The sequence below is a fragment of the Equus asinus genome, chromosome 2 (assembly GCF_041296235.1).
Source record: "Equus asinus isolate D_3611 breed Donkey chromosome 2, EquAss-T2T_v2, whole genome shotgun sequence".
Lineage (NCBI taxonomy): Eukaryota > Metazoa > Chordata > Mammalia > Perissodactyla > Equidae > Equus > Equus asinus.
In genome coordinates this window covers 58,118,569-58,145,712 of record NC_091791.1, presented here as the reverse complement: position 1 = coordinate 58,145,712, position 27,144 = coordinate 58,118,569, and the positions used below count along the sequence as shown (strand labels likewise).

Sequence of the window (27,144 nt, the reverse complement as noted above, 5' to 3'; positions counted from 1 at the left end):
ACTAAGCTGGCCAAGAAGCCCACAAAGGAAGATGTGACACGTCAAACTTGTCGCAGAAAAGGAAGATCCGGCCGTTTTCATGGTGACGATTTTAAACACACTGCCGAGAATCATTCAGAGCCCTCCAAATATTTTTCCTTTTTTGTTTCAACTGGCTTCATCTTTCTTTAGTCTCTTCTGCCTGACCACAGAGCTCTCCCTCTCAGAAGAGAAAGGGGAAGGGGTGAACTATCTACCAATATTTATAAACACTCTTTAGCTCAATGTTCAAGCAGCGCTTCCCTTACCGCACGCCCACACCAACTCCTTTTGTCTGAGGCTTCACTAACATTTAACTTGCCTAAGTTTGTCTTATCTTCGACATACTAACTCTGGTCCTCAAACTCGAGAAAGTGGGAGAATTAACAACGCTCTCAGTGATGTACTTCATCACTTAAATACAAGGAGACCAAATCCATTATCCAGTTCAGTTCATGGGTATTTCTTGAGATCATCTGGGCAAGAATGGACTACGTCTGCTATGGTGTAAGTCACAGGCAAAAGCAAAGTCTTGAAGCTGAAGTTGCTCAAATGTAGAATATTAGAAGAAATATGCCCTTCCAGGCATTTCATTACTGTTTACTCACAAGCCAGGGAGAAATATAGTTAGTGCCACCTGTTCAGCCTTTATTTCCATGAAGGCAAAGGTTAAAAGAATAAAGATTGCCATCTGATATCATCTGAACTTTGAACTACTGAAGAAAAAGCCAGAGAGAGATGACTAGCTTGGCAAACTGGACTGTTCCCTTACCCACTTTCAACCAAATCAGGCTTAATCCCTAGTCTGAAGTCAGCCTCAATTTAGCAGTTGCTCAAGAAATTAGTTCAGTTCTTAGAATGACCTAAGAGCTCAATTTACAGCCCAGAATGAACCCAAAGCTTCAGGTTCATTCCTAAAACACTTCCTGTATACCAGGCCCTGTGCTAAACAGCATCTCATCACATTTAACCTCCGGAACAACTCGAGGTGGGCATCACTGTCCATCTCCTTCAGATGCAGAGACCAAGCCCCAGAGAGGGTAAGGTCACTGAGCTAGAAGTGATGGGAGCTGAACCCAGGTCTGTCCAGCTCCAAAGCCTATCAGACTGGCTTTCGGATATGGGAAGACCACCTACTCCATCTAAAATAGCCCACCACTACCACTTGCCACTTTCTTCCCTTATTCTACTTCTTTCTAGCATTTATCTCTGAAATTACATCCATTCATTTCACAAAGACTGAATGTGCTTCTACTATATTCCAAGCACTGCAGATCTAGCAGTGAACTAACAAACAACAATCTCTGCCTCCACAAAGCTGACATTATTTATTTGTTAACTTATTCCTGTCTGTCTCATATCAAAACATAATCTCCATGAGGGCAGGAACATTATCTGTCTTGCTTACTGCCTATTTCCAGCACCTAGAACAGTCTTTGATACACAAGTGCAATAGACAGCAAGGTGTGTCAAAGAATTCCATCGATGACATCCTTAGCAAAGGGGCAGGAAACTGGTCAAAACAACTCACTACATTGATTTTATTCCCGTGCAGAGTTCCTTATAGAGCGCTGTGTTAGTGCTATACCACGAACAGCCATTATATAAAGTTTTAAATAAAATCTCTAAGACATTCTGTTATTTTACAAATGTTGAAACAAACAGCAGTTTAGTCATCTTTAAGAGTTAATTTTTCTGGGCAAAAAACCTCAAATAAACCAGTATGCCACAATATCATAGCAGGCAGTAAATGTACATGAGGAAAAGAGGATTTTAAAATAGATTTTTATTTGCAAAAATATAAATAAAATAGAACTAATCTGAATCAGGTTCCTTCTTCTTTCTTCTTGTCCCTTTTGAGTAAGTCCCAGATTCCGTTATTTCTTTGCCATGCTCAGTTCGTTGTGTCAACCACTCTTTTTCTAGCTGTTTCAGCATGTCTGCAGTGAGGAGTCCTTGCTGAACCAATCTGGAAGCAAGGGACTTCTCTCCTGCATGGGGGCTGGGTGGCTCAGCAGCTTTACTCCCGGAAGTTTTGGTACTGCGTGTTCTTCTAGCTTGGCTCTTTAACGTGCCTGACAAACGGGACTGGCTCTCTGTTGACAAGCTCTCCAAATTCAATAGCTTATGTGTCTCTGAAATTTTAATCAGTTTGGTGATGTTGTGCACACCATCTTGGATAATGCCATCTAGCTCTTTCTGGAGGTCTCGAACAAAGCTGGCATCTGGAAACATATCTATAAATCGGTAGCTGGGAAAAAGACATATTACATTATAGCAACAGCTCTTATCACAGTTGTTGAACTACTCTCGATGACATAACTACACCTTGACACTGATTAATTCCAAATATTCTGTTTTTGCAAACTCTGTCCAGCGACTTTGCTCAACCTTTATTTCTGCCCCAATACACTAAGGAACATGTCTTTATGAGTGGGTCTTCACTCGTATCTTAAGTGATTCCAAGATGCTCCCCAGTGGGACACGCCCCTTCTTTGAGAATCACAACCTAGAGCAGTACCTCTCAAATGTTAACATGCAAATAAATCACCTGAGGATCTTGTTAAAACGCAGAATTTGATTAAGTCTGGGGTGGGCCTGATACTCTAGTTCTAACAAGGCCCCAGGTGATACCGATGCTTTTGGTCCAGGGCCCACCATTTGTGTAGCATGAATCTAGAGACCCTCCTCACCTACCTCATCTTAACCAGAATCATACAAACTCCTCATGTCATTTTTGGAATGGGTATAAACCAGGCTCAACTGTCTCAATGGAGAATAAACATAATTTAGAGCACCCTGCAAACAGGTGCCTAATTTGAAAGAGCAATAGATCATTCATAAAACCTTTGATTTGCCATATTACTTAGAAAAATTAGAATACATAAAGGAAAAAGTTGGTACCTCAGCCACAGGTAAAGATCCAAGACATCATGGACAGCTTCAAGATCCATGAGGTCTTTAATATTCTTAGGTGGAAGTAATGGCCATTTAATATACCGGCGCAACCAAGAGAAGGTCAGGGGCTCATTCCTGCTAAACTGCCTGGCAAACTGAGAGAAACAGAAGAGTTTGGTAAAAGAATCAGAATTCACTTCAGTCTGTGATTAGGAAAAAAAAAGAAAGCACAACAAAATATTAACTGTGGGTGTATTTCAATAGGCAGGCTGGTTTCTTTCCTTCTTTATACTTTTCTATATTTTTAAGGACATTTAATACTTTATATAGGTACTTTTTTTTTTTTAAAAAAAAGGATGATTTCCTTCTTTTTCCAAAACCAGGGCAATAATACGTGCATCAGAAGTTGTACAAGAACTAACTTTCCAGGGCCTGAGCCTATGAACATTTCACCTTCTAAGTTCAGGGCAGACTGTACCTCAAGACTCTCATTTCTATCCCTTCATGTGATAGTCCCATAACCTCTAACATGAGCTTAATCTTCTGTATCTTGTTAATGTCCTCTTTTATTCACAGAAACTCTTTGAGGTGGCTTGATGCAAGGTTGGTCATGAGTCATTCAAACTAGTAAAGAGACAGAGTCTGGTTTTGGCCAAGTCACCACTCTGTGCTTCAGCTTTCTCATCAATACCATAAGACCACCATCCCTCCTTCTTGAATCACAAGACACTGTTGGAGAATGTGCTTTGAAAACCATGCTGCCCCCTCGACACTGCTTGGCATGATTACACATCACAATACACTATAGGAGGCAGGAACACAAACCATATAAGACCTCTCAGGCAAGAGTTTAAAATCTTTAGCTTCAACAATAAGCTGATTTCAAATGGCTCAATTCCTGATTATGGAAAATTCTCTCTAAATGTTTAACTTAAGCAAGGCCAATACTTTAGAGAGGCAAGGCAGTTTTAGAACATTTGTGGTTAAATAATGTTATGATTTTATTAAATTCAGTCTGGTGCATTCTGCTAAGTTTAATAAATATCAAGTAGGATAGTCATGAAGGATGGAAATGTGACCATGCTAAATAAGCAGGACATGCCAAACGCAAGTTCTCTGATAAAGGCAGTGTCTTTAATATTTTTGGCCAACACTAGCGGAAGCCCAAAATGGAAAAAAGGTAAGTACAGAGCTGCCTAGAGAGGGGGAGGGAGAGATGCCCATCTATGCAGATACCTCCATCCAGCAGCCAGCCCTAAAGGAGCTCCGTGGAGCACAGTTTCAAAACAATTGTCCTAGGAGGCATCAGAGGCCATCAATGGAATTGAGCTTTTTTATAGTTCAGTAATAACGGAGATCAAGAAAAAAGGAAATACCTCTAGATTTCACATTCTAACCTGTAAACAGAACACATAAGCAACTGTTGACCTGTACTGCTTCAAACTCCTTATTCCTTAGTAAAATGCTTCTGCTTCATCAGAATAGCTGCTTAAAGGATGGTGTAAACAGAGTCAGGGCCATGCACTCAAGCTCCATCCAGGTCAGTTTACAGCATTTAAGCCTTTGTCACAAAAACTTCAACCTTATGCTAGCTAGCTCTCTCACAAATGCCAGCTCTAAGAAATATATTTTCTAGGTAAATATCTGGCCGTAGAACACCTCTAAGACATATTTAGGGAAAAAGAGAAGGCAAATTGCAGAACAATTCATTATAATGAGAAAACACCCACACACAAAACTAGAATTTCTACACATACACGCACGCAGGCAAACACAACAGAAAAGGTCTGCAAAGACACACACAAACTGACAGTAGTTACATCAGAGGACTGATATTGGGGGTGGCAGCCCAATTTAATCTATCTGTAATGTTTCAATTTTGTGCAAAGAGAAAGTATTTATGTATTAATTATGTAATTTAAAACATAAATTTAGACACAGGGTTGATAAGAACAGAGCTGGTATGTAGAATGCTAAGGTCTATAGAGAACACGGCAGCAAAACTACAATAATGAGATAGGAAAAGATCCAAAGAGGGGAGCTTTGGGATTAGTGGGGTGAGGAGCGCACTCCAAGCAGAGGCAATAGGGTGAGCACGGGCCCAAAGAGGGGAGAGGACACGGCGGGGCCTGCAAGTTCGGCTTCCATTGCCCTTCCCTGGCCCCTTTGTTTGGGTGAATCCTGTGCTCCTCAGAAGTCAGAGATTTGTATCCTGACCCAAATGAGTTAAAAGAAAAGGGGCTGGAACCTTGGCACCGAAGCCCAGGTGAAACAGCAATCTCTGGGGCAGTGTCTTGGCGTTAAGAAAACGGAGCACTATTCCACTGCTAATCCCTAACCCCCCTCCCTTCCAAAAAGTTACCAACAGCAAAGAACAGAGACCCCCGTCCTTCGAAAAGATTGTGATTATCTTTGTTTCAGCTTCTTCACAAAGGCTACCATGTAAGCTCAAATACAAAGCAAGAGTTCACCTTTCCTCAAAAAGTTATCCTTCAGAAATAAAAGCCACTTTATATTTAAGTTCTTCCATAGTATTTCATATTAAAGGGTGCTCTCCGATTGTTTTATTTTGAATAACAAAGTATTGTTTGGGGAAAATGCATCAACCTGAAACAACTCAAAATATCATAGAGATAAAGGCTCACCTGTAACAATGACGAGCAGACAAAAGGCTGCTTCTTGTTGATAGGGGCTGTGCAGAAAACATACCGCACTCGCAGACTTAATGGAATGTGCTGGATTAATTCTGCAGAAAATTTAAAATCATCCATATTGCAGACAAAATACTGCCCATCAACTTGTGAAAAGTCTACAAAAATATCCTGGGGGGAAAACAGATAAATTACTGGACTAATTGGGCATGAATAAAGCACTCATGTCTACAAAAGACAACCTCTTGAATCCATAGCAGACTCAGAAAGGCTGCTGAATTCACTGCCTCAAGCTAAAAGACGCCCCCACAGCCTTCCCAACCTGAGATACACAGAACTGCTTAGGAGAAAAGTCCCAGATTGTGAGACAAAGTTTTCACTTTCAAGATAAACTTCATAAATAGCAACTTCACTAAAACAGACTATTCAGTCATGCTCACAAAGTTAACTGGTAATTGTCTGGCATATCAACATTTTTAGAAAAGAGATTTAGAAGTGAGTTTCTACTTACAATGAGATTAGAAAGCGTTGTGTCAGGGAGATGGTAGGCAAACATTTCAATCTGTTCAGCAGTTGGATGAAGACCAGCTGCCTTTAGTAAAAGAAAAAACAACCTTAAGCTTATTTTTTTTAAAAAAAAGGATAAGTTTTCTTAAGTTATTTCAAGATAAAATCTATATTCAGGCTAAGCTGTCATCAAATGAATTAAATGACAAGAATTTGAGTAAAATAGAGAAAGCATCATTATTGTACTATTTATTAGCAATGAGGAAGACTGATGAGATGATTTAATAACACTACATATATTAGTTATATATAAACTATTTATTTTAGTTATATTTCTAAAATATATGATGATCTGATAGAGTACCAAAAATGCTTTTCAGGGTCTCAATTCTCTCTACTGAACAAAAACGAACAAGGAAAAACCTAACAGGGCAATAAAACTAACATACATACATGAGTCTAAACTGGAGGTCAGTTATCTCTTTAACAGTATACTGCAGTGTTAAGAAATGCCCACAGGTAAGCATAAGCAAGAAAAAAGAGAGAATGGAAAAAAGAAAGAGGAGAGGACAGACATAGGAGTCATGGGAAGGAGAAAGAGCACAAGAAATGAGGTTCAGAGGAGGGAAATGGGGTGAGTCATTATCAACTGCACTTTTTTTGGAGGAAGATTAGCCCTGAGCTAACATCTGCCGCCAACCCTCCTCTTTTTGCTGAGGAAGAGTGGCCCTTAGCTAACATCTGTGCCCATCTTCCTCTACTTTATATGTGGGACACCTGCCACAGCATAGCTTGATAAGCAGCGTGTTGTAGGTCTATGCCTGGGATCCGAACTAGTGAACCTGGGCCACCAAAGTGGAGTGTGTGACCTTAACTGCTGTAGCACTGGGCGGCCCCTATTAACTGCACTTTTAACAAAAGCAACAGAAATGATTTCAACCACAGCTTTCCTCCAGGAACTTTTCCTTACATTATCTCATTTATAGTCCTTTTTACCTAGGGTCACTGAAAAATTAGATGAGCCATGTTAAGTGAATTTTCCAGGCAACTTTAAATTGTAACAGTTAGTTTGTTTAAAACAGTATACTTCTGCCTCATTAACTACACTAACCAAAATTTAACCTTGTCCTTACTGGCTCGAAGTTGTATTGCTTAGTGCTGTTTTTGTCCCACACTCAAGGGTTTCTTCTACATTCAAGCTTCTGGCACTTTTTCAGTCAGCTGACATAGCTGTGTGCCCACCTGAAGCAACTGTGCCCGTCTCCACCCACTGCTAGATTATACGAAGAACTAAAGGAAAATCAGGTTTACTAAACTTGTTTAATCTGGATCTGTCACTTGCATACCATTCTCTGAGCAAGCAGAGTCTATGACTCTCCAAAGCAATAAAGTAGGGCTTTCTCGACATGATTTTCATGGTGCAAAATTTTCTTCGCTTGTGTCTGTTTTCAGCTGTCTGAGGCAAGAGTCTGGAAGGTAGGTAAAGGAAGGATTGACTGTCCTCCACCACAGGGAGGAAGTAATTAACATGTTACACCTTACCCTTATAGGATCCACAGGCCTATTCAAAATTTCCCTTAATAAATTGAGGTCTTCTCGATTCATTGTTGTAACCTCTCCTTCTTTAAATTTCGAACTGAATCTACCAGCTCTGCCAGCAATCTGCAAAGCTTGAGAGGTGGTGATTGGTTCTATTTCTTTCTCTCCCTTTTCATTGATACTGGGCTTTATAAGGGAGTAAAAAATAATTCTTCTTATGCTCCTGAAATAGAAATAAAAGTGATCTCACAGACTGCAGTGTGAAAAACCCTCCATCATCTGGGTCACTGCAGAAATGCTCACTCTGATTCTATTTAGGTCTACTTGCAATCTTGCCCACTATTTACAAAATAAGGAAAAGAGGTTTGTTGGTAATTCTTTTTCTTCCCTTTAAAGAGTATTGTTTAACAACTGTGTAAATTTACTAGAAATCATCAAATTAACATTTACAACAGTCAAGGGTAAATAGTATGGAAATTATACCTCAATAAGACTATAGAAAATAACTTTTTTACAAATAAGCTACATAGTTTGTTCTCAGATTGGTTTTTTTTTCCCTGCTTTTTCTCCCCAAATCTCTCCAGCATACAGTTGCATATTTTAGTTGTGGGTCCTTCTAATTGTGGCATGTGGGACGCCGCCTTGCATGGCCTGATGAGCCGGTGCCATGTCCATGCCCAGGATTCAAACCGGTGAAACCTGGGGCCACCAAAGTGGAGCCCATGAACTTAACCACTTGGCCAAGGGACCGGCCCCCTCAGATTGCTTCTCAAAGTTGGCTGCCATTAATGGCTTTGAATAGTTCTTTGATTCATATAGATGCCTTCATTCCCCAGAGAGGAATATTTAGGCTTAATACTATTACCCCTAGAGATAATGGTTAGTCCCACATGCATAACAGACCCTCCACACTTGTTGACTGAGAAACCGAAAATAAAGTGAGGTAACCTAACAGGTTAGCAGTGGTAAGGAGCAGCACTCAAAACTCCTAGTGCTACAAGATATTTTCTTTTTATTCCCTCAACAGCTGTAAGCAAAATAAATCTCAGATCTATACTAAAATACCCATTCTCCTAAATCAAAGTGTTTAGTCATTCTAATACCAGTTAGAAATTTTTTAATTGCCATCTAAGCCACTGAATATCCATAATTATTAAAAACAAATGACTTACAAATTAAGTCCCATGCCAATTGCATCTGTAGCAACCAGGATTTTGCATGGATCATCAGGATCATTAAACTTTTTTGCTTGAGCAAGTTTGGTCCCTAAAATAAGAACAGTTTATGTTAAATCAGCGTTCTCAATCTCTTACTACACTACACTAAGTATATCTCGGAAACCCTCATTTTTATGCAAGAAACTCTTATTGTTTTAAACTTATTTCTTCATATCCTCAAAGAACCACTTATCCTTTATTTCCACTCCTTTAAATAATCCCATATAGAGCAACACAATTCACCACCACCTTAGTCTTAGCATTTCTGAGGACACTTATTAACAGATTTCAGGACTACAACCTGAAGAATATTACCAAGTTCAAATTTTAATGACATCTCTATAAGAAAATCATCAGCTCAACATTTAAAATATAGTCTAACAATAGCAGCAAATAACAAGAGCTATAAATAATTAAAATATTTCTATGCCCACCAAGATGAATTAGTGAAATATTTCTTCTACATGACCCATAACAAATTACTAATATATCAAGCAACCTAATTCAATATCTTTTATGGTGTTTTCTACACATATCTCAACATAAATGGCAAAAATAGGAGATTTCATATCCTATCATGATGAAAGCCAATAATTACCAGGTGGGAGACTGCCATATATAACAGCTGATTCCAATCCCCGAATTTCAATCTGCCGACTCACAGAATAAATATCATTCTTGCTAAAACAGACAATGCAGTCCCCAGGTCGAAGGTTGTCTAAAGATTCTAGTGCATGGTCCAGCACAGTAATGGGGGTAAGCCTCTTATAGGTTCGAACCTACGATAAAGACATGATTTGTAAAATACCACACCTAACTCAACTTCTTGTAATTAATAGAGTGAAAAACTTGCAAAGCAATCAAGAGTAGCTAAAAACCTGACAAGATCCCATGTTTTTCAAGAGAAAATAGAGAAAAACATTTATTTTGAAATTATAAATGTTACCATCAGTTTTCACTGGTATTTGTAAATGAATAAAACGTTAAAAAGATCAGGTCTGATGAGGATTGTTCCAGTTCTAGACTTCTGTGATTTGCTTAAGAACACAAAGTTAATAACAGCAAAGCCCAGACCAGAACCCAGAATTTCTTCCACTACATTCCATTATCGCTCGCTGAAAGCTGAGCACAAAACTAAGGTAACAGACCGATTTAAAAATATTTCTTGGGGCCGGCCCCGTGGCCGAGTGGTTAAGATCGTGTGCTCCGCTTCGGGGGCCCAGGGTTTCACCAGTTCAGATCCTGAGCGTGGACATGGCACCGGTCATCAGGCCATGTTGAGGTGGCATCCCACATGCCACAACTAGAAGGACCCACAACTAAAATACACAACTATGTACTAGGGGGATTTGGGGAGAAAAAGCAATTAAAAAAAAAAGATTGGCAACAGTTGTTAGCTCAGGTGCCAATCTTTAAAAAAAAAAATCTCTTATTATAGAACTCTGGCAAAGAAAATGAAAGCAGGATGAAAAGGAAACTAGTTACTTCCTCCTACTCTAGCAATGTAAGAACAAGATACAAACTATCTCTAGCAATTAGATGGATATCAAAGGCCCCAATATCTGATATCTAAGACTTTGAAAACCACAACCTTTTGCTGAGCCTCAAACTTCCAACCTTACTGATTTATTTAATTCTAAGGAGATCTGCTCAAACTCCAAAAGCTTTTATCATGAGAGGATGAAGCACCTCCTTCCTGCACTTTTGGAAGACTTAGGGTGTGATGGCCACTCTGTCAGAACTTCAAATCGTAAGGTTCAACCAAGTGTGTATGATCTAGCCAACTACGAGGAAACAAAGCTTTCTTTTCATTTAAGTTCTGATTTTGCCACTACCTGGGGCCTATGAAGCCACTGCCTGGGTACTGGGCTATTTGCTATGTACCCTTGAGAACAAAGCACATAATCTGGTACCTCCACTTCCTCCCCAGTTGTGTACATAAGCTCAGTAACCAGGTCAATAGCAGCAGATTCCCCACACAAATGGACTTCTTCAGCACAGAGTCCTGTTAAATACAAAACAGGGATTTTTTTTTCTTAATTTTAAAGATAAAAAATTAAACATGCAACACTTTACATAGCAAAAATACTTAAAGTTTGCTTACCTACTGGTTTACAACTTTACAAGTGTTTTCATAAATATTATCTCTTTGATTCAAACCTCAAAACAACAACCTTCTAGTGGGCAAAGATTATCTACATTTTTATAAATTTCAGGGCTTTTAAATTACTTTGGCCAAGGTTTTGAGTGTACTAGAGGGTGAAGCCAGTCAGGACTAGAACCTGCAAACTGATGGATAGTACTGAACATTAGACCAATCTTGTGGCTTTCAAATTAGGCTCCATGGACTCACTGAGGTGCCTCAAGAGACTGGGGGCTGGCGGGCAGAAGAACCTCCAAGCTCCTTACTCCTCAGCAGATCCACTTTCATCTGTTTTACATTACAGGCTTCAATGCATACTCTTTGAAGAAAGAGTTCAGCTATTTGTTTTTAAATGTGACAACACCTGCCCCACAACATGCTGATCAAAAATTCACTCCAATATCAAGCAGTAGAAACATTCCTTCACGTTCCTGGACCTCAAAAACTTCATTCCCAGTAGCCTATCCTAAAGAAATAATAAAATAAATAAATAGAAAGCTATGGCCACAAACATCTTTACTGCAGCATTATTAATAAGAGGGAAAATGTTCAACGCTATGGAACAAATTACAGCACAACTCTTCAATGGAGAACATGTAATATTAATACGTGGTGTGAAAAAAAAGTATGAAACAACAGAACTGAAAAAGAGCAAGATACATAATTATATATATTCACAAAACACCATACGCATGAGAAAAAGACTGGCATGAAATACCAAAATATTAATAGTGGTTGTTTAAATATGGTGAGATTTGAACATTTTAACTTTAATTAAATGGTTATGCTAATTTTATAATAGGAAAAATGGACTTCCCCCTACTAAAATAATATTTAGAAAATAAAAACTCACACTTAGCTGACTTTTTTGTTTGATTTGTGTTAAAAAGAGAGGACCTAGCTGGCTCTCTTTGGCAATGTTAAGCAGATAAATGTATCTCAGTGCACATGTTAAAAGGCATAGGTTTTACAGCATTAAGACCACCAACCTAATACACGCACCCCTATGTTCACTGTAGCATTATTCACAATAGCCAAGACTTGGAAGCATCCTAGGTGCCCATCAAGAAAGAAATGGATAAAGAAGATGTGGTATATATACACAATGGAATACTACTCAGCCATAAAAAAAAAGATGAAATCTTGCCATTTACAACAACACGGATGGACCTTGAGGGTATTATGCTAAGCAAAATAAGTTAGAGGAAGAAAGTCAAATACTGAATGATCTCACTCATAAATAGAAGATAGAAACAACAACAGGGCCAGCCCCAGTGCCCTAGTGGTTAAGTTTGGCATGCTCTGCTTCAGGGCCCTGGGTTCTGTTCCCAGGCATGGATCTACACCACTCCTGTCAGTAGCTATGCTGTGGTGGCGGCTCACATACAGAAAGAGGAAGATTAGTAGCAGCTGTTAGCTCAGGGTGAATCTTCCTCAGCAGATGACAACAACAACAAACAACAACAAACATAGAGAAGAGATGGGATTGGTGGTTACTAGAAGGGAGGTGGGGAGGGAGGAGGGCAAAAGGGGCTGATCAGGTACATGTGTATGGTGATGGATGGTAATTAGTCTCTGGGTAGTGAACATGATGTAAATCTACACAGAAATCAAAATATATTGGTGTATACTTGAAATTTATATAATGTTATAAACCAATGTTACCTCAATTAAAAAAAAAAAAAGACCACCAACCTAGAAGTGCTCTGGTCCAGGCCCATCCTCTGGCTGGATCTTTAATCATTTGAATTTCATCAATCACAGCTACTTCATCTTAAAATAAAAAGTTATCATGAGCAATACAATCTACTCAAATAGTATTATAAATAAATTACACCACCAAAATTCAAGCTTTCAACACTACTATAATCATCATCATTGCTCACTAAGTGTTTCTTTTCTGGCAGGCTTGTTCTAAGTACTTTACAATTATAAACTCACCCCAACTTGGATTTATAAATTGGTTATGGATTATTTGTGTTGACAATGCAAACAAGACAGAGTCCGGCATTTATTAGTGGTGGTAGGTACTGGGTATTTATCGTACTATTCTCTTCTTTGTCCCAATTTAAAAATTTTTTCACAATAAAAAATACATTTCATATGTTCATACATGTTTTAAAATAAAAAAAATCATAAGGTTTTTTTAAATGGCATATACATACAAGGAGTTGTAACGCTGCACATTTCAACAGTACAAGCCACATGGGCAGCCTGTTTCCCATCTGGCTCTACTGTCACACGCTCTTCACCTGTTACCAAGTCACATGGCACACCCTAGGATGACACAAAGAAAGCTGAAATTATTTCCACTTAGAAAACAAGTTTTGGATGTTTAATAGAGTATTCTCTCCATTACCAACAAATTTATTTGTCTAATAGCTGAAACAAAATATAACCGATTTTTAAAAAAAGTTTTTTATAAAAAATAAAATAAAAGCCACTCTCTTACATAACTAGGTAAACTTGGAAACATCTCAAATCAGCTAAATTCTCAGGTAACAAAAGCATGAGAAATTGTAGCAGTTTCACTTTTTAACTGTACATTTCTGCACTATTTCAGTTCATTAAAATAAAATGAACATGAATTGCTTCTATATTCAAGAAGAATATTATAAATAAAATTTAAGAATGTAAGGATCTAAGATAATTCCTTGAGAAGGACCAACATCAATGCTACAGTATAGTAGAGTGATCAACCACCCCAGTTTGCCCAGGACTGAGGGGTTTCCCAGGAGGAAGGACTTTTGCTGTTTAATCTGGGAGACTCCAGGCAAACTGGGACAAGTGGTCTCCCTGGTGGCCTGAAACTAAGCAGGAGGAAACATCAGACATATCCAAACTGAGTGACAGTTTAAAACACAACTGACCTGTAGTCTTCCAAAATGTAAAGATTATGACAAAGAAAGACTGAGGAATTGTTTCAGATTAATGGAAACTAGAGATATGACAACAAAATACAGTGTGAGATCCTGAACAGAATCTCAGGGAGAAGGGAAGTAGCAGAGGTGTTGCTATTGGACAACTGGCAAAATTTGAATATGGACTGTGGATTACATAATAGTATTTGATCACTATTAAACGTCCTGCTTCAGATAAATATCCTGTGGTTATGTAAAAGGAAGTCTTTGTTCTGAAAGCATTTATGGATAAGAGGGCATTATGTATGCAAATTACACAAATTTTTCAGAACAAAAAAGAGAATGCAAATTACCTACCAAAACTGGTTAATTTCACATTATAAAGTCATAATAAAACAATGAACCAAAATGTGGCCCATTTAGTGAAATAATGCCTCAGATCACAGGGCATGTAGTCCTTTACAGGTCTGAAAAGGTGGCTTCAGTCTTTATCATTAGTTCTAGTAGATAGCATCAGAGGTCTAATCTAAAAAAGGTAAATTAACAGAGTAGTGGTTAATTCTGAGGAGGCAAAGGAGGAGTTCAAAGGGAGTTCCAACTAAATCAATATTTTATTTCTTAAAAAAAACATAAAACAAGTATGGCAAAATGTTAGAATCTGATGGGAGTTGGGTAGTGGGCTCAGGTTATTTGTATGTTATTCTCTGCATTTCTCTGTATATGTGAAATTTTCTGTAATGTTGTATTTCACTCATTCTAATACACACATTTTTTCACATTTTAGTATCTCTGAAATCAGGATACATCTTAACAATTGATGGCATATCAGAGTTCAGTTAGCAGCATCTTTTTCTTTCTCAGTTGTACATAAAATAATGGTACGTCTCACAACTGATGGCTGCTTAGATGCAACGAAATATGGCAATTTTTGTTAATGGTAAATTACTACACACACACCCCCCCTCCACTTCACTCTGTCCCCAGCCCACTCCCATTAACAAGAAAAAGAGCGAATATTTGGTAATATACTGACAGCCGCATTACTCTTTTCGAAGATCTCATGTGCCAGTAATTTTAAAGGGCCACAGTACACTCCAGATTTTGCTGATAAGTATTTCTGAATTGCATGATAAGTCTTTCCACTGTTTGTGGGGCCTGAATGGAATATTATCTTCCGCTGTATGGCTCTGGCTTCTGGGTACCTAAAACATGAGTAGGTAAATAGCTTAATCTCATTAACCTCAAAATCCATCCTGGCAAAGGTATCAATTAAAAAAAATTCCAATGAAACATCCTCTTAACATTCACAAGATATCTCTGAAAAACTAAATTAAATGAGTTTCATATCCATGCTAAAATAATGACTGCTTTCCAAGAATGGCATTTACTAACTAGAGGACAGAAAAATGCAAATTAATCTCAGATATTTTTGCCATTGTACCAATCCCTTTTCCTCAGGAGTTACTTAAAAGAAGTTTAAACTGCTGTTAGCTCCATCATTTCACATCATTTCCACAGCTCTAAACACATGATCCCTAAACAAATATTCCCAGGCTTCTGAACTTCAATGTATACAATGTAATAACTGAGTCTTCTGCTTCTGTTCATGATGAATGGTACCGGACTTGCCCTCCCACCATAAACAAGAAATATATGCAGCAGCTTCTTGAGGACATGGACAACAGGCAACGCAGGACTACAAGCCCTGAAAGAAGGGCACTTGAGATGGGCCCCAGTGTACCCCAGTAGGACGCAGGGAGGTGGAACCCAAGCAAAGTATGACAGTCTCACTGAGCAGAGCAGCAGGTATCAAGTTCAGTGCTGCTGAAGCAGCCGGACTTTGAACAGCAGTGTGTGGAAGTGAGGAAAAGAGGCAATGGAGGGGGAGCCTTGAAGCCTGTGGGGGGGTTCCCCATGGGTCCTTGGCCAATGGCTGGGCTGAACATGTGCAGGGTCTAGCAGACAATAGCTTGCTAAGGGTTTGAGTGGAAAGTCTCAAAGAGGGAGCAAAGTGCTAGGAGACGGTGGCGTTCCAGCCACGGTGGCGGCAGAGAGGGAATACTGACACTCTAGAGGCATTCAGCTGAGACACCAGAAAGGCCACATCTGGACCAGAAGGACAATATCCTAAAGTAAGGGCTACTCTAGATCTGTCTTAATAAAACCTAAAACCAAGCCTGATCAGGGTCAAGGGGAGACACCAGTTAATTAACTTCCAAAATTAAATGCCAGTTTTTCTAGGGAGACTCCTTATGATTTATCATCCAGCATACAATAAAAAAATATAATGGCCACTAATCTCCCAATTAGAAACTGAAAATTTCAAATCCATAAATGAAGAAACTAACCAGTTAGGTGGTATTCTTAAGTCACTGATTTTACGTAGATCATCCTTACATTCCAAGACAGGAAATATCTGTTTTGCATGTCTCAAGAAAAATGGAAATAAATCATCCACATGAGCTGGAAAATAAAACAATGCATTAACGCGTGTAATCTACATGTTATCCATAAATGAAGTGAGTGAACCCTTTTTTCTTTGTGAGTTAAGTTATGGGGACACTGCCAGGATAAAAAGGAAAACCCAGGAGCAAGGACCTCTATCCTTTTCTGAGATCCTACTTTGTCTTACATTTTCCTCTTAATTTCATTTATATTTTCTAGAAAAACAGAAAACTGGCTGCCAACCACCATATTCTACTCCTCCACAAACAGGTAAAGATCAGTACTGGTGAAAGTTAAATTAAAAATAAAGAACCTGGAAACATACACTAGAGAGAAGGCCTGTGGTTACTGAAGAAAAATGCAGGTGAAAATAATTTTTAAACCACAGAGACCACTGAGGGACAAAACACAAAAGTGAACTCATTCCTCAGCAAGAAGTCTCCACACCTTAGTGGCTCTGAGGAGGGTGGGGCTGTATCCCACTCTGCTTTGTATCCAGGTTTTAGCTCGATGCCTAGCACAGGGTAAAGGTTTAATAGTCAAATGCATCTTAAAAATATAATCAAAGTCAAACTGTCTATGGCAACAAAATAATGATGCTTTACATTTTCTTCTATAGCAAAAGCTTTGTCCTGATATGAGGAAGAAGAAGCCAGTGGCAGAAACAGATGGAATCTGCTATGTATTAATTCTATCTTGTGTGAGAGTTCATTTCACGGTGCCCTATATGAACAGAGTGGGAAGCAGATGGTGACATATTAAGGCCCCAGGCTTCCTCCAGTCTAAGACGCATGGGTGATTTAACAACTAGCTCAGGGACCCACTATAAAAACAAAAGGACCTAGAAGGCCTCAGGAAAGCACTGAATTATCTACAGAGGATGTTAATAGGGCCTGTTCTCAGACAAATAGCCCTGATTACAGAAACAAACATGAAGTATGGAAAGAAACAGAAGGTATGTTCAACAGGATTTTTTAAAGTCTCTAAACACTTGCCTGCACTGAAGCAAATATCATTCAAAATAATGTGAATGTCCACATCCAGGGAATGAGACTGCATGATATAATTTCTAAAGCTTATGAAAGCTTGGTGGAAGAGACGAGCTGTGGGAAACACAAAATCAAAATAGGTAGGGCTTAGTTTTCATTTCATTTCTCATTAAAAAGAAGTACATATACACATCACACCTAACTCATCAAAGTGTCTTTTTTTTCTAGTAGTACAGCTGGTCTATTACTGTCTGGGCTAAAACTGAAATCCTAGCACAACATGCAGGAGAGCTGAACACACAGCTCCTTTGCCATGTGTCTGGTTAGCCAGGGACATCTCGCCAGTCTCCTGCCCAGACAAAAGCAAGGGTCAGGAACATCCTCCAGATTACAGTGTACTTATGTCCAGACCACACAAGGTGCCACACAATACTGACAAAGCTGTAATCTAAGAAGTAATAAAATATCTCTAATGGAAAAATTATTAGCCTTACCATCGAGTCCATAATCAGCAGCCAGCTTCTGAATCTCTTTCCTCTTATAAAACTTGTCTAAGATCTTCTTTACTTCATCTGGAAGAAAGATATCAAAATTTAACATTTGTTTAACATTTGTTTTCCAGATAGAGAAATGCCCAAAAAGCAAAAGAAACTTGAAGTCATAACACTCAAGGCAGCAGTCTACTGAGTGCTGCAAGAACCTAAAGGTTTTAGTTGATCATAAACTCTTTATGGTTTAAGTGCAATGGAGTATCTAGAAAAATCATAGTCAAACAATGCAATAGTCCTGTTCTACTCCAGAGGAACAAGCAAGTTGCTACAGGATTAGACAGTGCCCCTAGCCTCCATCAGGCCACCCTTAGACAACCACATTCTGTTTCATTTACTTACAACCATTCTGAACATCTAAGTGAGCAGCTAAAAGGCATCTAGAAAGACAACCAATACTGTCAGGGCAGATCATCGTGTTTTCACACAAATGACTAAAGGAGCCAAGATGACCTTTAGTTTGAAGAAGATGATTTTAGGGAGGACAGATTATACCTATCTTGTTCTAGATGGCATAATTAAAGTCAGTGGGAAGTGAGGGAAACAGATCCCAGTGGAATTTACACAAGACTTTCCTAACAATTAAAACAGTGAAAAGGGTTGCCTCACAAAAGTGCCAGCCCTTGGGGGTGGCCCAGTGGAGCGGCAGTTAAGTTTGCACATTCCACTTCTGCAGCCCAGGGTTCCCCAGTTTGGATCCCGGCTGCAGACCTACACACCACTTATGAAGCCACGCTGTGGCAGGCATCCCACATATAAAATAGAGGAAGGCAGGCATGGATGTTAGCTCAGGGCCAATCTTCCTCAGCAAAAAGAGGATTGGTGGCAATGTTAGCTCAGGGCTAATCTTCCCCCAAAAATAAATAAATAAATAAAAAGGAAAACAAAAGTGCCAGCCTTCTGTCACTGAAAGTACTCAAGCAAGGCTTAGATGACTGTATTTCAAGAGTGATGGCAGGAGCCGGCCCCGTGGCTGAGTGGTTAAGTTTGCGAGCTCTGCTCCAGTGGCCCAGGGTTTCGCCAGTTCGAATCCTGGGTGTGGACATGGCACCGCTCATCAAGCCATGCAGAGGTGGCGACCCACATGCCACAACTAGAAGGACCCACAACTAAAAAACACAACACACAGCTATGTACCGGGGGGCTTTGAGGAGAAAAAGGAAAAATAAAAACTTTAAAAAAAAAAAAAGAGTGATGGCAGAGAAATTACTGTGTGGTAGGGGAGGTTGAATTAGATGCCTGATGAAGTAACATGCCACTGTGAATAACTTTATAGGTGAAAATACTTTAAATCAATCAAACTGAGATTGTATTAACATTGTACATGTTAATTGTGCTGCATTATTCTATAGAGATAAATATTTCACTGATCCAGCCGCACACTCTGCATTTCTGGGCAGGGAGGCCAAAATTGAGGATACAACTTTTGTTCACGAAACACAAAAAGGCCAAATGGCCTGTATTTTTACCTCCCACAAAAGTGCCAACTGCATTTTCATACAACCACAACACACACAATGCTCACTGAAGAAATTAAGCCTGAACAAAGCATCCCACTTCCAATAATTTGTTTTGCAGAATGAGGGGATTTCATAATCACTCGTTTAGCCACTACAGTTGCCCACAACTAAATGTGAGATACATACATATATATATCTCCCATCACAGGCAGCTATCCTCATATTTCTGGGTTTCTGTTACTTTGTACTCAGTGGGGGCAACAGTTTCTTAGCATCAATAGTGGAAAAATCAGTGGCAAATAAAAGATCGGAAAAAAAGCACATGCAATTGCTTGGGGAAATTCTGCTGATCTACAAACTCAATAAAAACCGAAGACATCACATTTATTTAGAATTAACCCATTTTCTGTAACTAACACTCTCGAGTGTTATACAAGAATGATGATAAAATGCTTCAAAAATATGAGGTTTCTCATGCTAAGTGAAAGAAACTAGTCAGGAAAGACCACATATGATATGATACTACTTATATGAAATGTCCAAACAGAAACAGAATATGGATTAGTGGTTGCCATGGGCTGGGCAGAGGGGAGAGGGAGCTAGCAGAAATGGGGAGTGACTGCTATCGGGTATGGGATTTCTTTGTGGGGTGATGAAAATGTTCTAAAATTAGATTATGGTGATAGTTGTACACTCCTGCAAATATATCACTTAATTATACACTTTAAGTGGATGACTTTATGGTATATAAAAATGGTATTTTAAAGCTGTTTTAAAAAATGAGTATTACCCACACAAAAAAAGAGATTTCTCTGTATCAGTACTTTATTTTACCTAAAAGGATTTTCTAAAATCCACTATCAATTTTTAAAAGATAACTGCAAAACATTAACACAAGGGAAATAGCACTGAAAGAAACTGCAATCTACAGAAGTATATAGATACATAGTTTTGTTTTTCATAAAAATTAAGCTTTAACTGTTTCATTGTTCCTAACAGAATGACCTGATTTTTGGTCATAATTAGTTCTCATTAAAATTAACAGTGATTAAAGGAGACACTCTTTGGATTTCAGCCACAGTGGAAATGACTCAGTCACAACAACTTTTAACCAGGCAACAGCTTTCTCCCAGCTCCCTACAATGGGGGCCTGGGACTTAATATCATTACTTTGAGATTCAACCTCATTTGCTAAAATTAAGAAACCCACTGCAAACTCTAAGCAAAACGTTCAAGACAGTCCATCAGAGTAGATTCTCTTCTAAGATGCAAATGTCCTCACGTGAGTCTTTACACAAAAATAATGATCCACTTTACTCACTCCACTGACATCAGGATGAAGAACAAAGTACTACAGGGTTGGGACTACTTAAACCTTATGATTTACCCATTTTGTTAAAATGTTTTAATTCACTTGTTTCACTGTACTCATCAGTAATTAACTAGAAGCCCATCCAAACACCAAAGCCACATGCTCACTTGAGGGTTGGAGAAGCAGATGGGACGGTATGCAACTCAACTTCTTCATAACAGAATTGGAAAGGCCAAAGGTAAAGTGGAAACAGAGGTGGAGAGAAGGGATCAGGAGAGGTGAGAAAATCTCCAGGATCTAAAAGGGAAAAGCAGAATCAATCCTGAAGAGATTGTATCAAAGACCACCTAGTAGTGGCATTTAGTTCCTGCCCCTCTAACATGGCAACTAGTATTACTATCCTTGTCACTGAATATGAAGTTGCAGCAGAATATCATTCTAGTAGTGGCAGGAACTCATGCTGAACCTTTCACGTCATCACAAAGGGAATTATAAAGAAGTAGTACTAGATTTGCTAAAACTGCAATATTACAAAAATTAGGCTAAATATCTCTGACATTTCTGCATCTCTTTCAGGTGATGGGTGTGACGGCAGCATTAAGATTGATGAGCCTTGGCTTTTCCCTACACTGCCAAATGTGTCTGTACCTGATATACGTACATCAAATTACAGTGACGTCGTTAAGCCTCTGCTCTTTCATAAGGTTCCTCTTGCAACCAACAACATGATTCTCAACCAGGAAGCCAGAGGCGCTCTGATCAGAAAAGTGTCGCCTAATAGCCTATACTGAGACTGTCTCCATAATCTCGACCCCCTTAGCATTACACCCTAATTCTGTACTTCATAAGTGGTATGCCAGAACGTATCAGTTCAGGTGTTTTAACAAGCAAGCTTCCCCAAAACTCCGACTTCAGTTCACCCTAATAGGGAGGTGAGTGGCTTCAACCCTCTTGCCACAGCTCTATGAACCCAAGTTCCAACCTGCATCTAGTCATCTACCACCACTAGAATCTATGAGCAAACTACCACAAACTGCCTCAATTAATCTGATGCCTTCCCTAGGAGTCACAGCTGCTAATGAAATCCACCATCAATTTTATCTGTTGCTGCCACCTCCCATAAACATGCCAGTGATGAATCAAAAATCAAAGGAGATCATGATCTGGAGGTGCATCCGTCACCCATGGTCAGCCTGGGCTCACCTGGCTGATCTCAACGCCTGGGTGCTACCCTCCTCCTTCACTGCTCCATTTGAGACCACTCAAAGCTTCCGGCTTGGTCAACTTTCCCAGAAAGAGGAGGGCCACTCTGCTGTCAAATGTAGCTCCAAACACTTAAAAATTCATAACAGTGCCCAAAAGACACAAAAACACTGCTATGGTGGAGCCAGCTGATTATGAGTAGAAATATATCTAGTGAATTTTACACTGGCTATTAAGAGCCTACAGAAAGAGAGGCTAAAAGAAAATCCCCTATTTATACAATAAGCTAACAATTTGTACATTATTTTGTTAAATCCTCACATCAACCTATATTAAACAGGTAGGGTAGATTATTTGGGCTCCTAGGGGAATAGTTTTTCCAATTTCCACACATCACAGATTCTACTGCAGGATAACAACCTAACGTTTTTATTTCCCAGGCAAGAGTCACCCTAAGCTAACGGTTGTTGCCAATCTTCCTCAGTTTTATCCCCCCTCCCCAAAGCCCCAGTGCATGACTGTATATCCCAGTTGTGAGTCGTTCTAGTTCTTCTAAGTGAGCCCATACCACAGCACAGCAACTGACAGACGGGTTCCACGACTAGGAAACAAACCTAGGCCACCGAGCAGTGAGCGCTCAGCTTTAACCACTAGGCCAGCAGGGCTGACTCAACAGTCCAACAACTTTTAATTTCATTTTTCAAACAGCAAATGTTTAGTACAAATGATACTAGTTTGCATTTTTTTCACCCCCTTACACTTTCCAAAGTGCTTTGCCAAACATGTTATGATGATTTTCACAATCCAGAGATGTAGGCAGAGAAAATATTATTCTCATTTTACTAATTTGGAAATGGAGAAGAGGTAAGTAAATTGTAAAGCAGGTCAGACACTTAAGTACCGTATGACTATCACAAATATGCACCATCTTTCTACTTGTAGTCAGTCAATCTACATCCACACGGCTAATGTGTTACATTCAACCAGAAAATATATATATATATTCAGCACCTACTCTGTGACTAGATGAGTGCTTGACACATATTAGGCATTCAATAAGCATTTGGAGGGAATAAAGACAGTGTCTACCTCATAAGGGTTATTAGGAAGATTAAATGAGTCACATGCTTAGATTGGTGCCCGTGTCTCACAACCATTCAATATCAGCCATTCCAGTTAAAAAAAAAAATGAGGGCCCAGCCCGGTGGCAGAGTGGTTAAGTTCACACGTTCTGCTTGGGCGGCTGGGGGTTCACCGGTTCAGATCCCAGGTGCGGACATGGCACCGCTTGGCGAAAGCAATGCTGTGGTAGGTGCCCCACATACAAAGCAGAGGAAGATGGGCACAGATGTTAACTCAGGGCCAGTCTTCCTCAGCAAAAAGAGGAGGATTGGTAGTAGTTAGCTCAGGGCTAATCTTCCTTAAAAAAAAAAAATGAGGGAAACACAGAGGCATTCTAGGCAGAAGGGAGAAGCACGTGTAAAAGGCCCTGGGGCAAAAGTGCACATTTCATCAATATGGCTGAACGTGGAGACTGGTGTGCTATGACACTGGAGAGGTACCCAGGCCAGATCAGGTGGGCCTTACAGTCCATACTAGTGACTGAGGACCCTTTTACACAGGGGACAACGGCAAACATTAAACAATTTCATACAGGAGAGCAACATGATTAGATCTTTGTAAAAGAACATTCTGACTGAAGGCAGAGAATGGATTAGAGAGATCAAAGGTGTCCAAGGAGACACGCAAGGACTATTTCAATAGCCCGTCAAAAGACAGAAGCTGGTAATTTAGGCTAGGTTGGTTGCAGTGGAGAAGGAGGGAAGAGAATTAATCCAATAAATATTTATGAGGTAGAATCAACAGGACTTGTCAACTGGACTTTCTGATTGTCAGAAGTAGGGGGAGGGGGATGGGAAGAACCAAGACTACCAGGTTTTTGACCCGAGCACCTGGAGAGGAACAGGGTGAGGGGTAGATAAGTTGTCTTGGACATGCGAAGGTCAGGTGCACATAAGAAATCCAAGCGGAGATACCTGGTAGGCAGCTAGATATACAGGTCCAAGGAGAATGAGAGCAGTCCAGGCTAGAGACAAAGATCCGAGGGGAATACTGACTTGAGGGGAAAGGAGAGAGAACGAGCCACCCTAGGCAGAGAGCGTAGAATAAGAAGGCAAGGTGACACAGGACAGAGACTTGAAGTACACCAATGTTTTGGGCGAAGAGCAGGAAAGAGATTAAAAGGTAACAGCTTCTTGTCTCAATCTCTGTGCGAAAATCTTGATATCTTAACCATGAGGTTATATAAGATTGTAGTAATTCACTGTTCTCTGGAGTCCCTCTTGCAATGCTGAAAACAATCATTCTAGTAAGTTCAACATCTGGACCAATCCTAGCCAAAGGAAATGAAAAATCACCCAGCACACACTCACTCAATGAGGTATCTAAGGATTCTCCACCAGAAGAAAAGCTCACGCTGACAGTCCACAGCTTCATTTTACCTCCTTACTGGGAGCATCAAAAGCATTCACACTTTCAGATAAATTGCAATAGCTGTACAAAATAAGAATTTATCTACCACAACTAGAAGGACCCACAACTAAGAATATACAACTATGTATCGGGGGGCTTTGGGGAGAAAAAGGAAAAAAAAATCTTTAAAAAAAAAAAAGAATTTATCTATATTTAAATTTAATACATAAGGCAAATTATCTCACAAATTACTGTATGCTTTAAAAAGGGAAAACTGTTGTTTAACGGGTTTAGAGTTTCAGGTGCAAAATATGAAAAAGTTCTGGAGATCTGTTTCACAACAATGCGAATATACTTACTAGGGAACTTTACACTTAAAAATGGTTAAGATAGTAAATTTTATGTTATGTGTTTTCATCACAACTTTAAAATAAGTAATAATATAATTACATTATTAAAATTATCAAAATAATATAGCCCCCAACTCCAAGTAAAGTGAACCGGCTTGCTTAACACGGGCTTCGAAGACCTTGTTAAAGAATAAGATACTGTGAGTTCCATCACGTTCTTAGTGTAAGTATTGTACTTCTGCCCTGAAAACCAGGATTTGACCCATAGCATGTTGTAGTCCATATTTTAAAATTACCATAGGAGGCAACAATGTGGCTGGTTGAAGCTAACTGCCTGAAGATAGTTCCTGGGCAGCTAGTGCTCTGAGGAGCTACAGCATTCCCTCAGCCTTCCTGAGCTGCATTTGCTCAGAGGAAATTCCCTCACCTCCCTAATCATCCAGACACTCAAGCAGTACAACCCTATAATCCGAAATTCCCCTTGAAAACATTCACATGCCTCCCTACCAAATCCATCCAAAGTTAGTTTTGGGGACAAAACCCACTGCCACTTGCTGATGCTAAGCGATTCCTTTCTCTCTGGGGCCCCAGGTGATCAGGGTACCCACCACCTTTAGCAAAGACATCAGTATCATGGTCTACTTTGTATCACAGTTGGTTACCCATGTCTTTCCTCCCCACAAAACTTTTAAGTTTCTGGAACAGAAGAGATCTGGTTCTGAGTCTGGTTGCTCTCGGCAACCACCATACCGCCTAACACAGCGTCTGGTTTGTGTAAGTGCCCAATGACAAAGACTCTTGAAATAAGTCCTCTCGCTTTTCACTGCCACACTCCCTTGCCTCTTCTCGGGGACAACAGTTCTGGGCAGCGAGGGAGGAATAAAGAAAAATGCTAGAAAATGCGCTCGTCCACCTAACGACTCATAAAGGCTTCCATCACAAGAGAGTTTAAACCATTCACAAGCAGGCCAGTGAAAGGGAAAAGACCCCTTCTAGGGTAGCACATTAAAAGACTAATCAGACGCAGTCCCAAGCCTTGAAGTCACAAACCAGAGAGGGAGGCAGACACTGACAGGCACGAGAGCAACGCTCGAGGGGACCTCGGGTCTCCAGGGGGAGGGGGGGCATTTTCCTCCCGGCCGAGCCGGGGCTCTACAAACACCACCCCCGCTGCCCTCGCCAGCTCCTGCACTCACTCTTGTCCAGAGGGCGGGTTAGCTCGGCCCCTACGTCGCCATCCGCGCTGGGGCCCTGAGGTTTCACAGTCAGCGGCACGAACAAGGAGGTGTTCGGGGCTTTGGAGCCTCCCGAGGCAGAGGAGGAGGAGGCAACGGCAGGGACGCGCCCCAGAGCCCCAGGAAAGGGCCCAATGTGGGCGCGAAGGGCAGAGCAGACGGCTGCCCGGTGGCCAGCCCGGCGCCCCGCCGGGAGCCGAGCCCACAACAGGGCACACCGGGGGAAGGACATCGAGGCCGCAGGGCCTACAGGAGGCTGGCTAGAGCAGCCTGGCGACACGGCGGTGGACAGTGACGCACATCGTCGGCGCCTACTGTCTGGAAAGACCCAGACCGAGCAGGGTAGCTGCCCAGAAAAACGGCCGAACAGTAAGGAAAAAGTAGTGCCGTAAGATTGCTCTGAAAGGGAAAGAAAAGCTTAGAAATGAAAACCAGAAAAAGATAGATTCTTATTCTCTCTCTCTTTCACTTGAGATTGGGGCCAGCTTTCTCTAAAAAAAAAGAAAGCAATCAGGCACCTTTGGGGATGTCACAGACAAGAGGCGGGGCCTGCGAGCTGTGTTACGTGACGCAAGCTGGCCCTTTCCGTGAGCGCGTGTTCAGAAGCACGTGGGCAGCAGGATCAGCAGTACGGGGCGGACTGATGGAGGAAAGCGTGCATGTGCTGTGGACACCGGTGTGGTTTGCGGACTGGGACGCTAAGGCGCGTTTCCCCAAAGTTTCTTGGATTCTTAACTTTTGTTTTCTGATAGAGTAGCGTTAGAGAACATAACTTGATCTGCCCTTCAGGAACGTTGCCAAGGAATTTTGTTCTACAAGTTCTTAGATAAACTCGTATGACGTGCGTAACTTATACTTTAATGTGATCAGTTTGTGAACATCATCCTAGTAGCTGATATGTCATAACCGCATAGCAAAATATATACTCCCTACCCCGGCCAAAGTTTAGTTTCGTTTGCGTTGGTTGGATGCTCTGTCATATGAGGTTGCAACTTCATATTCAATTCAAAATATGCTGATAGATTTTCCACATCTGTCTCTCATTATACTTAAAACGTTAAGATCTGATTTGAAGGAGCGTATTGTGTCTTATGTAATACTGTGTGCCAAAAAGGATTCCAGGAACAATTTGCTATGTGCTTTTGATTCACAGTACTTTTTAAACATCGGGGATACAAATAGAAGGCCACTTGCCCCAAAGAGTTTCTGACCTGGTTTTGGTGATATGGTACAGGTTAAATAATGCAACTACTTACTACTCTTAGAATAATGAAAGTTCAAAGAAAGCAGCAATTT

At 40.2% G+C, this 27,144-nt stretch overlaps 1 protein-coding gene across 2 annotated transcripts; it reads right to left on the bottom strand.

Moving 5' to 3' along the window:
• Positions 1-1,787: 1,787 nt before the first annotated feature.
• On the bottom strand, positions 1,788-26,172 carry SUPV3L1 (Suv3 like RNA helicase). Of its 2 annotated transcripts, none has more exons than XM_014862798.3 (15): positions 25,810-26,172; positions 17,763-17,840; positions 17,275-17,382; positions 16,183-16,297; positions 14,868-15,036; positions 13,139-13,250; positions 12,669-12,746; positions 10,744-10,835; positions 9,429-9,609; positions 8,786-8,879; positions 7,617-7,836; positions 6,079-6,159; positions 5,562-5,738; positions 2,923-3,071; positions 1,788-2,269 (listed from the first exon to the last, which is right to left on the bottom strand). In XM_014862798.3, the coding sequence occupies exons 1-15, from the start codon at positions 26,078-26,080 to the stop codon at positions 1,834-1,836; spliced, it is 2,361 nt and encodes a 786-aa protein (XP_014718284.1). In that variant the 5' UTR covers positions 26,081-26,172; the 3' UTR covers positions 1,788-1,833. The 2 variants fall into 2 exon arrangements, with proteins under 2 accessions (XP_014718284.1, XP_044612195.1); XM_044756260.2 differs by having other exon boundaries at positions 10,666-10,835; positions 25,810-26,148.
• Positions 26,173-27,144: the final 972 nt, after the last annotated feature.

What these genes read in the sequence shown, in the direction of transcription:
- SUPV3L1 (XM_044756260.2), bottom strand. Translation starts at nt 26,080, where the DNA reads ATGTCCTTCCCCCGGTGTGCCCTGTTGTGGGCTCGGCTCCCGGCGGGG. An exon ending in TCGAAAAGAGTAATGCGGCT is followed by an intron (nt 13,251 to 14,867) that starts GTCAGTATATTA and finishes GTGTCATCCTAG; the next exon opens with GGTGTGCCATGTGACTTGGT. An exon ending in TCTGCTCGTCATTGTTACAG is followed by an intron (nt 3,072 to 5,561) that starts GTGAGCCTTTAT and finishes TGTTTCTCTCAG; the next exon opens with TTTGCCAGGCAGTTTAGCAG.